Source organism: Anguilla rostrata, chromosome 13, assembly GCF_018555375.3.
Source record: "Anguilla rostrata isolate EN2019 chromosome 13, ASM1855537v3, whole genome shotgun sequence".
Taxonomy (NCBI): domain Eukaryota; kingdom Metazoa; phylum Chordata; class Actinopteri; order Anguilliformes; family Anguillidae; genus Anguilla; species Anguilla rostrata.
Window position 1 is genome coordinate 32,340,997 of NC_057945.1, and position 13,998 is coordinate 32,354,994.

Genomic DNA, 13,998 nt, shown 5'->3' on the forward strand with positions numbered 1-13,998 from the left:
GTGTGGTGTCCGGCACTGGACACGGTCTTGTGGGCTTAAAAAACGAAGGGAAATGAGTTTGTGGTTTGAGCCAGCAAGCTGCCTGCTAATGGTAGCTCCCTCGTGGGATTTTATTTGTGTCCAGAGCGCAGAGAAAACACTCACTGTGTCGGAGAGGAAGAGGGTTTTTTTTTTGTTTGTTTTTTTTTTCCCCCCGTGCTGTATGGATGTAGTTGCCGTGATTCACAGTCCCTCTCCCCTTCGCTGGAGGCAGTTGGCAGCCATCCCGGCTCCTGCTCAGCCGCGTGTGACTGACAGGGAGCTTCGCTGTTGTGTCTGCAGCGTTTGCTCGCGCTCCGTGTCTGTCTGCCTCTTTACATTTTTGTTTATTGTGGTTTTTTTTGTTTGTTTGTTTGTTTGTTTGCATTGTCTTATTAACATTTAAGCTCAGTTTACCATCCCCCCAGCCTAATTTAACGTTTCGGTAATCCAGCGTATGTAATTTCAGGGGCTTCAGGGGCTAGGGCCTATGTTTGCCTATTTGCTTTAAAGAAAGCAAGAAACCCAGGCTGCACCCTTGTCAAAGCTTGAAGTGGCCTGGCTGTAGACAATGAGATGGTGCACTCCTTCATTTGTGTCCTCCATATCTCCATCAGTATCCAAGACAGACAAGAATGAGGCCTACATGCCGTCCTTCAATGGGGACTCCTACCTGGAGATGAAAGGCCTGCACACCTTTGGCCATGATCTGCAGTAAGTCACAACGCTCATTTTTTGCTACGTAACCGAGGGAGATCATGTAGCAGTCGCTAACCCGCTAGTTAGCTGGGAGCCCTCCTACTTTCGTCCAGAAAGTCACACCACCCATTTTTCTCAGGGCACTGACCTCGTCGCACGGCCAAGAAGGCCCGCAGTTGGGGGTTGAAATTCTCAGCTGCGCACAGTTTACTTGCTGTTCCAAAATGGCCACAAATTTCCAGATCAGGAAGGCTGAGTGTTGTTTGTGTGTGGTTTTAATCCAGTGCACTTTAACCTCTTCCTCAGAGAAAAAGTGAACATGACGGTGGTTTTCTTAGCCAATGATTCCAACGGCCTCATCTTCTACAACGGGCAGAAGGACGACGGAAAGGGAGACTTCATCTCCCTGGGGCTCAACGACGGCATTCTGGAGTTCCGATATGACCTGGGCAAGGGCCCTGCAGTCATCAGGTACGCCCCCCCCCCCCCCCACTTATAAAAACACATTATAACTGGCAGGACCTTTGTTCATGTTCACTTGTGTGCATGTGTCACTCATGTTTCTGTCTCTTCTCTCTCTCTCTGTCTCTCATTCTCTCGCTCTCTCATTCTCTCTCTCCCTCTCTCTCCCTCCCCCTCTCTCTGTCTCTCTCCATCCCTCTGTCTCTCTCTCTCCCTCTCTACCTCTCTGTCTCTCTCTCTCCCTCACTCTATCTCTCCCTCTCTCTCTCTTTCTCTCTCTCCTCTCTCTCTCCCTCACACTTTCTCTCCCTCTCTCCTTCTCTCTCTCTCTCCCTCTCACGTTCTCTCTCTCTCTCTCCCCCTCCATCCCTCCTTTCCAGGAGCCGGGAGAAAGTCAAGCTGAGCGCGTGGAACACGGTCAAGCTGGAGCGCGTCAGCCGCAAGGGGGAGATCAGCGTCGACGGCGGGGAGCGCGTCCGGGGGGAGTCGCCGGTAAGGGGGGGGGGCGTGGCCTCTCTTCGCCGCCACCGGTCGGAGCCGAGCGTACGACGTGACAGGCTGCGCACGCTGTCAGTCGGGGTACGCGGGGTACGCGGCCTCCCGCGCGTCTGGCTTTGGGGGAAGATCCGCCGGGCCCAGAACGCAGGCGCGGTTTCGTGAGCGTGGGGCGGGTGCCGTAAATTTGCGCCCAAGCGGCGAAAACGTTCTGCTGTGGCAGAGCAGAGCGGCCATTGGGCGAGCTGGGCTCCACGGCAACAGAACTATCACGAAAACCGTGTACGTCGCCGTCGGTTCTTAGAAACCCGTCCGTCTCTTCACCTCAGGTGCATCCGGCTTTTGTCCGGCTTCTCTCCGTGTTCGCAGTGCGAAAGCTCGAAGCCCTACACGGAAGATATGCTTCTTTTCTCTGCTTCTAATTGCACCCATTGAGCATAATTCCCTGCACCTCATCCTCACTTGCACTCACAGTGGCCATGCAGAGAAAACACAAAAAGGTCTCACAATAGATTAAATTGAATAGGAGATAATGTGCAATACACAAAGTGAATGGCGCTTCTGCTAGGCACTCAGTGGAATAAAACAACCTAAACTATCTGAATCAAAGCACTCAGTGGCAGAAAGCCCTTCCAATTACAGCATTATAATTCTGTATTCTAAGGGGAGGCGTTTTTTTCTTCATTAGAAGCACTGAAGACAGGGTGAAACAGTCCGCTCCTGCATCTCACGGTAGAGCCTGACTCCAGCAGATAAATGATGCAGGAACTGTTAGAGAGAGAGAAGAGTTGGAGGAGGGAGAGAGAGAGAGCAAAGTGAGGTACTTTATGCTGCGGAGAAGAGCTCCCGAACAGGGCCCCAGTGTCTGATAGCCGTTAGCACAAGAGCGCATGGTTGTGCTGTACTGGGGGGTTCCTCGTTAGCTGTGCACATCCAACAGAACACAGATACTGGGGCTCAGCTTCAGATACTCAACTGACTCTTTCCAGGACGCTTCAAATATATTGCAAGATGTCATGAGATGCATACGGTAAAAGGAAAACCTATGATCTTCTTTCAGATTAAAGCCTTTTCCCCTTTTAAAATGAAATTTTCTCAGTGAGAACAGGAAGACCCCTGATATTTCATGATACTCCTGATATAAATGACAACCATCAAATTTCATATAGGGATTTCTGCAGGGCTGTTCTCCATTTTAAAAAAAATAAAATAAAATCTTAGCAACAGACCTCCAGGGTAGCCCATCCAGGAAAGCACTGTTCCTTCTTTCTGCTTAGTTTCTTCTCGGTTAGCCAATCAGAGCAGCCAGCATCAACAGTAAAGCCTTCTGCCAGCCCTCCGCCCTACCGCCGCCCCCCCCCCCCCCACCCCCGCTATGCATTTGACAAATCGGTATTGAAAAGTCAAATGGAAACTAGCCTAGCCACAGGAAGCCTAATAGTACGACATCGCCAGTTTGATGGCTGTAGCCTGAATGCTATGTATGTGAGACATGCACTTGTTACCTATGCTCGGTGTTCTTGTAGTCTACATTATGCTCAGCAGAAGAGAAAGTGCCTTTAGTGTGGTTATATGAGGGCTAGCTCTGCGGGAGTATAAATAGAGTATGTTTTTATTTAATTATAGGGAATAATTCAATAAAAACATAATAATTATAGGGAACTGTCTGTACTTTCAGTCTTGTTTCCCTTTGAACTCCGGAAATCTGTCTTGACTAGATATATGTTGATTGTCCAGGATCTGTCTTGTTTGCTTTTTTGACTTTTTTTCGCTGCGGGGTGGGGGTGGACGACTCTACGTTTTTTATTTCTGGGTCGTGTGTGGTGATCTCTGTTTTGTTCTGCGCCCTGTACCCCATCTAAACTACACATTATTTTCTCTCTCTCCTCTCTCTCTCTCTCTCTCTTGCAACTGTTTTCCCTCCCTTGTTTTTTTTTCATGCTGTCTTCTGGATTTAAGAAATCGCGAAAGGTAAACACTGAAGTTCAGCTCCACAATAGCCATTCCATTTTTATCTTCTTCCAGTAGCGCTGTGCTTCTCATCTCCGATCCATTTACACATTTGAGAATAAGACCGAAGCTCCATCGATGGGTTTCCAGACTCCCGTCGCCTCACGCCCAAAGCTGAAGCGTTTGATTACGAACTGCGTTTGGCTTTCACCTCAGACCGGCTGATAGGGGTCGGGGGGTGTCATGAAGAGAATCCTCTTTGTAACACTGTTGTGTTCCTAGTCCTGAGACAAGGACCAGATTTTTTATTTGACGTACAGCAGCACGGAGAGGAAGCGAGCTGGTCAAAGCCCAACGCTGTTCATGTTCATTGTTTTACCCCACATGCTAAGCTAAAGTCCCCAACCACTGTAGCCACGATCGCTCACCTGCCCTCAAACCATTGCATTGTGTATTAGCGCAGTAGAGAACATGTTGCTGGGTGACTGACATAGCATACATTTTGCATGCTTCAAACCTGACAGCTGGATATTTGTATTGCAGGATAAGTGCCTTCGTTTAGAGGCACAACGGGCTTACCTGGCTGGGTCTATTTGAGGCTCCACATGACTGGGGGGCAGCAGCACCCCCTTCATCACAAACCCCCCCGCTTAGTCCAGCTACAGCATGGCAATGGCCGAGTGAGGACTCATAAACTCCACAGGAGTACAAAGAGCTACAGTACCATCTACTATCAGCCATCAACCAATAAAAACTTGTAGCTATCCACCATAAAACATTACAGCTGGTTGTAATAGGTGGTTTGTGGATGGCTCGTGTTGGCTCCACCCCCATTTGCGGGGTTCACGAAGGCTCCTATCAGCGGTCGTACAGCCATGGCTGTTCAACTTTTTTTTACTGTGACCGGCAGCTCCTCAGGGACGCACGACTGCCAAAGGCTTTGCCGAGGGAAAGGGACGGATTAATGAGATTATCCCTCCCTTATCACTTCGAGAAACCGGTCCTTTGAATATCGGGCGCCTGCAGTCCTGCCTGCGACGGCCGTGCATGTGGTGCCCTCTTCCGATGCGGTGAGCACACAGCTCAACTGTGGGAGACTGTGGAGCAAAACAAAATGGTGGCTGGCTTCATTCCCGTTGGAGGACTGTCGGTACATCCAGTGCTTTTCTGAATCGATGGTGGACGGTGCAGCGACGAAACAGTTATCAGAAATCATTTTAAGAAATGTTTTCAGAAACGGTACCATCAAAAATCCTAATTGTGAGAGCGAAAAAAATAAATAAACTAGGAAGACAGGAATTCATTTTGAGAAAAGGTTTGCTACATTTCCACGTTGCCGCAGTTGAAAAGAGGAGGGGGAAAAAATAACACACGACGGCAGCAACGCGCAACACGTTGCAGTAAAGCAGTGGTGCCCCTGTGACTTTTACAGCAATTAAAGCTGAGAGTTTTCCTCCAGGCAGTCTCTGCCCTATATACAAGAGTGATCTTAAAGGCTTAATAAGCAGAGCCTTCCATGAAAGCCCTCTCTCTGAAAGCCTTTAATATTTTTTTTCTCCCCCCCCCCCCCATGCGGGGTTGGAGAGCGTTGATTTCCACGGTCATCTGGAGCTTGAATGATCCACCAATTAAGGTTTTCTCTGCCGCTCGTGTGAAGGGCCTGGGGACCAATCACGCGTTCATTATAATCCCCCGTGAAAATAGGGCGCCAGTGGTCATTAGCCATTTCAACCATTTCCAGCGCGGAGAGCCTTTAGTTACCCATTCTCATTATCCTTATTAAAATGCATCTCAGTCTAATATGAAAATTAAAATGCAATTAACAAGTCTGTGCCACAAGTTTAAAAAAAAAAAAAAGGTAAATATAAATAACCAACACTTTTTTCATGCAACTGTATACAAAGACAATTTTGTTTCAAACTGTTCTACAACCTGCATAACACTCTCTACATCCTGTCTTTTACTCTATGTATTTGGTATATGAGGTTATATTTTTACGATGATAAATTCAGTTGAGAATGAATTTATTGAATTTGCTTGATGCCTGTTGATTCAGACAATAAAGGCACGTTTTTGGCAGTCTCTCTTTCGTAAACAGACAAGCGAATAGCAGTCATGAGCATCCCATGGATTTGCAGTTTAGTGTGTTGCTTACAGTAAGTTTGTGATCTATGTCCCCACGGTCCAGAACCACAACAACGCTCTCAACCTGAAGGAGTCTCTGTATGTGGGCGGGGCTCCAGATTTCAGCAAGCTGGCCAGAGCGGCCTCTCTTAGCAGTGGCTTCAAAGGGGCTGTGCAGAAGGTGAGTTGGGGGGGGGGCAGGTCTCTCTTCTCCACTGTAGATTAGCTTTGCAGCACAGGACGCTTAGCATTGATGGACAGTACATGCTAAACCAGGCTAAATGCTGATTATAAATCAAAATTTGGTGGGCAGTCAAAAATCTATGTAATTTGGTAATAACACTTGATAATGATTAATGAGAGTCATAGAGTTCACAGAGCTCTTGGGGCCAAATAAATAAATGAATAAATAAATAAATGCAAGCCCTAAATAAAATTCTGTCACATTTAAGTGTGTTGAAGAGCCAGTCAGTGAGTCATTGCTACTGCGCTCCTCCCATGGGTGGCCTTATTCACGGAAGATTTCAAAGTACCGTATCATCTGCTCTTTAATGATGGACATAAAAAAGGCATTCAGGGGCCTGGAGGACTGGTGAACACTGTTACTGGTGGTGTTCTTTCATTGGCCTCTTATCGCCAGGCGCTGCGGCCACTAAGGATGTCAGGTGATCATTGGTTATTTTATGGCACACTCTACAATAGAACTCCCCTGCCTGCAGACTTTTATCTCAGATTCCCACTGTCCCCCCCTTATCACACATTCATTTATGATCCTGTCCTGTGCTTTATACATGCCATAAATCCCAGCATGCTGCTCCGGGTTTTCCGTCCGGACGGCCACATTCGCAAAGTCATCCTGCAGAATCCGAGAGGAATCGGTGCTGAAATAGTCTTGTGCCGCGTTGGCTTCGAGGAAACCGCACGGCAATAATGTGTGGACCAAGCGATTCATCCGATTGCAAATTACATAGAAGGCTGCATTTTAATTTCTGAACAGTTTTTAATTGCATTGGAGTGTTGAAAATGAGTAAACACAGAGCAGTCCGGTGATATAACATTGTGTGTGTGTGTGCGCGCGCGTGCGTGTGTTTGTGTGTGTGTTTGCGTATGCGTGTTCTGTACAGATCATACTTATGGGCATCCCAATCCTGAAGCGAGAGAACGCGCTGAGCTCCAGTGATGTGTCCACGTTCCCCCACCACCCCTGTGCTCAAGGTGTCTGCAAGAACGGGGGCCATTGCCTACCCCAGTTGGAGGGCTACGAGTGCGTGTGCAAGCATGGTTTCTCTGGGACGGACTGCAAAAACGGTGAGCATCCATCCCTTCTTTCCTTCAAACCTCATCCCTGACACCCTTTCTTCTGTCGATTAAAATTTAATCATAACCTCCCTGGCATCTGGGGAACCCAGACCTGTAGACATGTAGTCCTGTCAGTTGTCTAATCCTCTTGGGGAAAAAAAAAAAACACACTAGCAAAATTGACAATTTTTTCCCAATTAAGGATGTAATTGGCCTAAATGAGTTGTTGAAAGGAGGCCTCTTAGACCAAGACCCTCTGGGACCAGAACTCCCCTGCCTATCACACAGTACATCACCGTGCATAGCTGCTATTTCTGAATGCTTTGCACCATGTCTGCTCCTCACTGGAGCACAAAAAAACTACTGTAAACCACCCATAATACGGCTTCACTTGAAAGAAATGAATGATAACATCAAAAGAGGGGAAAGGGGGGATCATTCGAAAGCGTATCGTGAGGTATGCTCTGGACTGTTCTCAAGGAATTTAAGGAATTTGTTGCTGATGCTCATCGTGATGTTGTGCCCCCCCCTCCCCTTAATCCCCACAGGAATTGTTGAGAAGTCAGCGGGACAGGCGGATTCCATTGCCTTTGATGGCCGGACATTCATCGAATACCATAACGCGGTTTCCAAGAGGTAATGCTGGGTAATACTGGCATGACAGCAATGCCTTAGCTGTTGGGCCCTGTGCACCTTTCTGTGATGGGATACTTGGGTGGGTATTAGCTGTATGTACAGAACTTGGTTCATTCTCAGCGGTCTAGAGATGCTGATGTTGATTGCCTGATTCCAATTTTCACTCCAATTAGCTTCTCTCCTCCAACTGTTAACTTGTCCAGGTTCCTGTGAGTTTCCTTTCTGGCCCCTGACGCAGTCTCTCTAATTAGCACGTCCACTTCAGCTATAGCACAGTCCTTTGCTTCTCTCTCATCTTAAGCCTTAATTCTCATCCACAGCCTCTATTAAATTACAGCCCCATTTCCCTCCTGCAGGCTTCCTACACAATGCATTCCTCCTCTTTCGGAATTGCTCAGTGCACCCAAGCAAATCCTGTACTTCTGTGTCCTTGCCAGCTAGAAATCAGTGGGGGACAGCAGTCTCATATAGGATTTGAAATTATAAGCTGCTGGCTGAAAAACACCCAGCTAGGCACCCAGCTCAGTTTGAGAACTCGACAAAATCTTAAAACCCAAATCCTCTGATTCCTGTATTTGTCTCTGTGTCTCTGCGCTGCTCTCCTTCTGTGGATTTGCCCTGTCCAGAAGTAGTACCTTGCTGCCTGTCTGTTTGTCTGTCTGTCTCCCTTCTGTCTGATATGAGTGTTCCTGTCATTCCTTTACTGCTCACAAGCCAAGTGACCAATGAGATCCCAAAGTAAGTAGATATCTGAAGCATTCTGAGTATTTTTATAAGGATATAATTGAAACTAACCAGAGAGGATTTTTGTATATATTTAGTTTTTGCTAGCATATATTGGGTTTTACATGTTTACTCTCTTATTCATGCCTCCCATTGTGTACATCCAGCTGAAAAGATCAGGTGATCTTTGATTATTTAAGGCACTGGATGATAGTCCATTTACTAACGTGGATGTCACTGTCAGTTTGACTTCATCGGAACTGCATCATGAACCGATTACATCTGATGCATGAGTGCATGCCAGCAGAGCATTTTGTTTTAGCTTCTGTAACATTTAAAATGCTGATAGCATCAAGGCATCGTATTCTTCATGCTTGGATTCCAAATGAACCATTCCAAAAATAATGAATGGGTGTCAGTGCCACTGCATAAATGGCTGTGTTAATGTGTGTCCTTTTGACCGTGAATTTCCCCTTCCCGGCGTTTAAATCCATCAGTTTACAGTTCTGGAGTTGTGTTGTTATTATTAGACTAGGGAAATACAGGACGTGGAATGGCCTTCGTTGAATAATTGATCCAGCATTTCATTTCGTAACTGTGGCCCATCCTACAAATCCACCACATGCAGTTTACTCTTCATTAGCCCATATTTAAGCCATATCATTATATTTTCCAGGTCTCTGATCAATTAATAAATATAGTCATCACTCACAGACATCAGTGGTGGTGTGCAGGGTGCTTTGAAGGCATTCTACACTACCCAAGATTTTAATTGGTGTCATTCTCTACTGTAATGGTGCTCAGGGTTCAAATGAATCTCATCTAGGAAAGCGAGGTGACGCCGCTGTATTTAAACATTACATGGCTTTGAATAGGGATTGCAAAAGTCAGTTAATTGTCAGAGAAGACATTAACACCACATGCAAAGTGTCTGGTCCCCCCCTCACAGTGTTTTTCATACCATTTACTGCTGGTCAGATCTATCTTCATTTTCCTCTAAGTCAAGATCAATGTAATCTTTGTTTATCTCGTCATGTGAGTCACTGCAATTTATTTTGTATTAGTTTTTCTCATTACTGGCTATTGAACCCCGTTTGATTTAATCAACTTTTAATTTAATCAAAGATTTTCAAGGAACACTATTGTCTATCAGACAATCAGCTCTCATATATAAAATTCCCTCAAAAAGATATAGCTTCCCTAGTGGTGGCTCATGGGGGAAAACTGGTATTGAGGATTTATCTTTTTGTTTGTCTTTCATTTTTATCTATTCTAGACTGACTAAACCCTATTAGCACATCCACTGCTAATATGTCATCTGATATGTCATCTCATCCCAAAAGGTGCATCTTTATGTTCACAGCCATCCTTGAAAACTAATCGCGAACCACCATCGGTGCCAGAAACAATAGACCAGTGTAGGTCAGGGTGGGGGGAACAAGACAGTCCTTTCATCCTGTGATGTCATTCCTTGGGGTTTGGCGATTGGACTTGGGGGGGTGGGGGGTGGTTTTGTGGGGTGGGGTGGGGGGCTCCTGGTTCCGTCTTCCTCCTTGTGCTTATTGCATGCCCTTCATTCTCTCCCCCCCCCCCCCCCCCCCAACCCCCTTAAGTCCTGAGTCACCTCAGAGGCTACCAGACAAAAGGTGAGTCCTGTGCTTCCGTGGTATGCTACCCCCCCCCCCCCCCACCTGCCTGCCTCCCTCCACAGTGTAATGGACTGGGCGGGGCTTGTGGGCCATTGTCCGTTATCTATAATGCCAAAGAAAACACTGGCCTAGTTGACTTGATCTTTCGGGATGTATTTTTGCCTGCGTTGTCTGGGCCAATTTTTATTGGCCTTGCTGATGCTCTCCGCAAAGGAAGGCAATAATAGCATCCAAGCATGCCTTACGTTAGCGTTTAGAGGCTAGTCCGCTACGCCACAGTGCTGCCCACAGCTCCACTTCTCCAGTCTGAAAAGGTGCTTTTCCAGGGAAATTACAGCCTCCCCTGCCCCAGCATGTGGGGCCATTTTCTTCGAGCATGAGCGCGTCTTAAGCAGACTTGCAGAGAAGTAAAGACCATCTGCTCCAAAAAGAGCTCCGACTATTCGTGGTGCTGGTGGGAAGCCCCACAAAAGAAATGACTGGTCAACATGCTTCTCCTTGAATAATAATAAAGGGAACTCTAAAGAATTAGACCCAAAGATCTTTTGTAGCAATTGTCTGTAACACTGTTCATAACTGTGTAATATACTGCTCGCATATGTTAGTTGACAATGAAAATTAGAAAATGTGTTACTTGACAAGAAGGCTAGGCTGAAAGTGATGAGAAAACTCTATAGTGTTTTTTAATGTCAGCCTAAACTTATCCAAATAAATATAATGCATTTTCATCTTATTAACCTATATTAATTATAACTTCTGCTTAAGTGTTGAAATGTAGATAAGGTTCATAATTGTTTTTATCCTGTGGAAACAATTATTGGCACAGCAAAAATACATTAAGATTCAAACCTTATCTGGGTTTTAAGTCCTGCCCCCAAACCAACAGTAGTCAGCTATAGATAGCCTGAGGCTACTTCCAGCACCTCGTGTGGCTGTCTCCTCCGATTGGCTAACTGTTCGTCTCAGGACAGGGAAATGCAGTCACGTCCGGGGAGACAGCCTGCCCTTTGTTCCTTGCTACAGGGTATTTTAATGGCGTCTGTGCTGCAGATAGACTTGTCACTGTCAGGTAGTGTTTGGCTTTCGCTCTTTCATCGCTGTCCAGTGAAATGCTATCAGCACAAACTATTACCGCTGGCCTTCAGCATTTTGTTTTCCTTTGGCAGGTTTGTTAGGTTTTAAAAGTCGCAATTAACAGAAATAAAAATATTCCTTAGCGGGCCATTTGTGCTGAAAAGCTTCTTTGTCACTAAGCTGTCACTCAAACTGGCAATCATCCAATCGATGAAAGGTGACAGGAGGGCGGGTCGAGTCCAACGCGGCTCTTAACTGTCACTTTTGCTGAAAGCAGTCCCTTGTGCTGGCGACCTGTTCCTGTGTCTGTTTCCCACGTCCTGCGTGTGCGTCTATGTGCTCTCGCTGTGTGTTTGCTGTGCTGTCTCTGCTGTGCTGTGTTCGTGGCGCTTCCTCTGTCTGTGTTCAGTGTCTGTGTCCGTTTCCCAGTCTCCCATCGCTGGGTCCTGTGCACCTGTGTATTTCAGTGTTCTCTCTTTTCTCACAAAGAACGCAAACAGGCCGTCACATTTCCTTTCACAACAACACAAAGAGGCTGTCTCATGCATGCCCACAGATGCCGCATGAATCACACATTACACGTAAGAAAAGGAGTACAGTGGTACACAAAGGAAAATTGCTCTAGAAAAGGCTTGACCAGGGAGGGAGGGTTTCGGTTGGATGGGTTCCCCCCCACCTCATTACGCAAGCAGAGTGTGTGAGTGGAGTGGTGAAATGAGAGGTGTTTTTTTATAGAGTCCAGAGAGGATGACCGTCTCTCACTCCCTCTCTCTGTCTGTCTCTCTCTCTCTCTCTGTAAACACACATACGTAGCCATTTCTAAGATCGACTTTGCCAAATATTTTCGCTCAGAAAATGACCACAAGTACACAAGCAAGTTGAGGGACGTGAACAAGAGAGTACCGAAATGTTGCTGCCGCAAGAAAACACTAACCACAAAAAAAAAAAAACTAACTGGTGGTTTCGGGATTGTAAAGAGGGTGCGGATGTGAGCGAGGGCACTATTGGAACTGAGCACATGAGTGACGCGTAAAACATCGAGTGTGAATGCGTGCAGTGTGCCTGCAGGCAGTGCAGTCCCCAGTGACTGCGCAGCTCTGCCGGAGCCCTGCGGCCTGAAGGCAGGCCCCAAACGCAGTGGCTGCGCAGCTCTGCTGGAGGACTGCGGCCTGAAGGCAGGCCCCAAACGCAGTGGCTGCGCAGCTCTGCTGGAGCCCTGCGGCCTGAAGGCAGGCCCCAAACGCAGTGGCTGCGCAGCTCTGCTGGAGCCCTGCGGCCTGAAGGCAGGCCCCAAATGCAGTGGCTGCGCAGCTCTGCTGGAGGACTGCGGCCTTAAAGCAAATGACGACTTCAGAGGACTCTCACGCAGTTTCTACAGTTTCTTGAATTTACAGAGGACAGTGGAGCTGCAGTTCATACGGTGTGCAATTTACCATTCAGAATTGGGATAAAAATAAGCGATAAAAAGTAGCTTGTGTTCAAAGACATCCACAATTTGATGTTTGCACTTTCTGCCCAGAAGCAAAATTCCTGAATAATTTTCCCCCCGTACTCCACCGTAGCTCCAGTTGGTTTAGGTCAGATGTGAGTGCTGATGCAGGGTCACCTCTTGCCAGCAGACCAGGAACAGCCGCCCAGTTTGACATCAACAGTTTCTGAGCTGCTTTTCTTCTTCCTCTCTCCTCTCCTTCCCCCCGAAACGACAGCGAGAAGGCGATGCTGACCAACGCGTTTGAGCTGAGCATCAAGACGGAGGCCACGCACGGCCTGCTGCTGTGGAGCGGGAAGGGCGCGGAGCGCTCCGACTACATCGCCCTCGCCGTTGTGGACGGGCGCGTGCAGATGACCTTCGACCTGGGCTCCAAGCCCGCGGTGCTGCGCTCGTCCGTGCGCGTCGACACCAACCGCTGGACACGCATCAAGGCCAGCCGGTACGGGGGGGGCGAGGAGGGGGGCTGGCTTATGGGTGGGCAGGGTGGGGGAGATGGAGGGATGGGCAGGATTTTTTAGGCTTTGTCCCACTGCCCCCCCCAGTCCCATCTATTATACAGCAGGTAGTCTAAAGAAGTAACATTTGTTCAAATAAAACCAGGAATGTACCCATTATTGTACTGTAAGTCTGTACTAGCATGTTATGCTTGTCATTACCGTCACTGCTCATTTTGGGTTGCACCTCTGCGGATGTGAATAAATAAATTAGTAACCTACTGTGATCTGTACTCATCTGTCTAAATATCTCCTCCCTCCCCATCCCCCCTCTCTTTCTCTCTCCCTCTCCCTCTCTCTCTCTCGCTCTCACTTTCCCCCTCCCTCCCTCTCTTCTCCTCTCCCTCCCTTCCCCCCTCCTCCTCTCATTCCTCCCTCTCCCTCCCTCCTCTCTCTTCTCCCTCCCTCTACTCTCTCTCCCCTCCCTCTCTCTTTCTCTCCCCCTCCATTCCTCCCTCTCTTTCTCTCTCCCTCCCTCCTTCTCTCTCCCTCTCTCTCCCCCCTCCTCCTCCCTCAGGACGCTGAGAGATGGCTTCCTGCAGGTTGGTAATGAGGCTGCAGTCACAGGGTCATCCCCCCTGGGGGCCACACAGCTGGACACAGATGGGGCTCTCTGGCTGGGTACGTTCCACACCTCTCCCATACCCCCCCCCCCCCAAAAAACCCTGCACAGGCACCACACCTGCGTCCTCTCCTGCTTTGGCAGGTCACATGACCCCTGCCCTCAACAATTTCTCTCTTCCCCCCTTTAAAGACCTCTCTTTAATAAAGACACAAAGCGAAACTGCTTCTTTTTTCTTTTTTTCTTTTTTTACTGTTCCTTCGCTTAAGAGAACATTTGTGAACTGTCACAAGCGGGTATTAGGCATCAGCAGGTGCCAGC

General features: G+C 47.7%; 1 protein-coding gene across 1 annotated transcript in view; it reads left to right on the top strand.

Moving 5' to 3' along the window:
• LOC135237168 (agrin-like) overlaps positions 1-13,998 on the top strand; it is a 125,617-nt gene that overhangs the window by 107,028 nt on the left and 4,591 nt on the right. Inside the window, exons 25-35 of the mRNA XM_064303988.1 lie at positions 636-732; positions 1,024-1,188; positions 1,560-1,671; positions 3,634-3,645; positions 5,813-5,929; positions 6,873-7,056; positions 7,596-7,683; positions 8,398-8,421; positions 10,020-10,052; positions 12,836-13,060; positions 13,633-13,736. Coding sequence (XP_064160058.1) covers positions 636-732; positions 1,024-1,188; positions 1,560-1,671; positions 3,634-3,645; positions 5,813-5,929; positions 6,873-7,056; positions 7,596-7,683; positions 8,398-8,421; positions 10,020-10,052; positions 12,836-13,060; positions 13,633-13,736 — 1,161 coding nt within the window. The remainder of the gene's footprint in view (positions 1-635; positions 733-1,023; positions 1,189-1,559; positions 1,672-3,633; positions 3,646-5,812; positions 5,930-6,872; positions 7,057-7,595; positions 7,684-8,397; positions 8,422-10,019; positions 10,053-12,835; positions 13,061-13,632; positions 13,737-13,998) is intronic.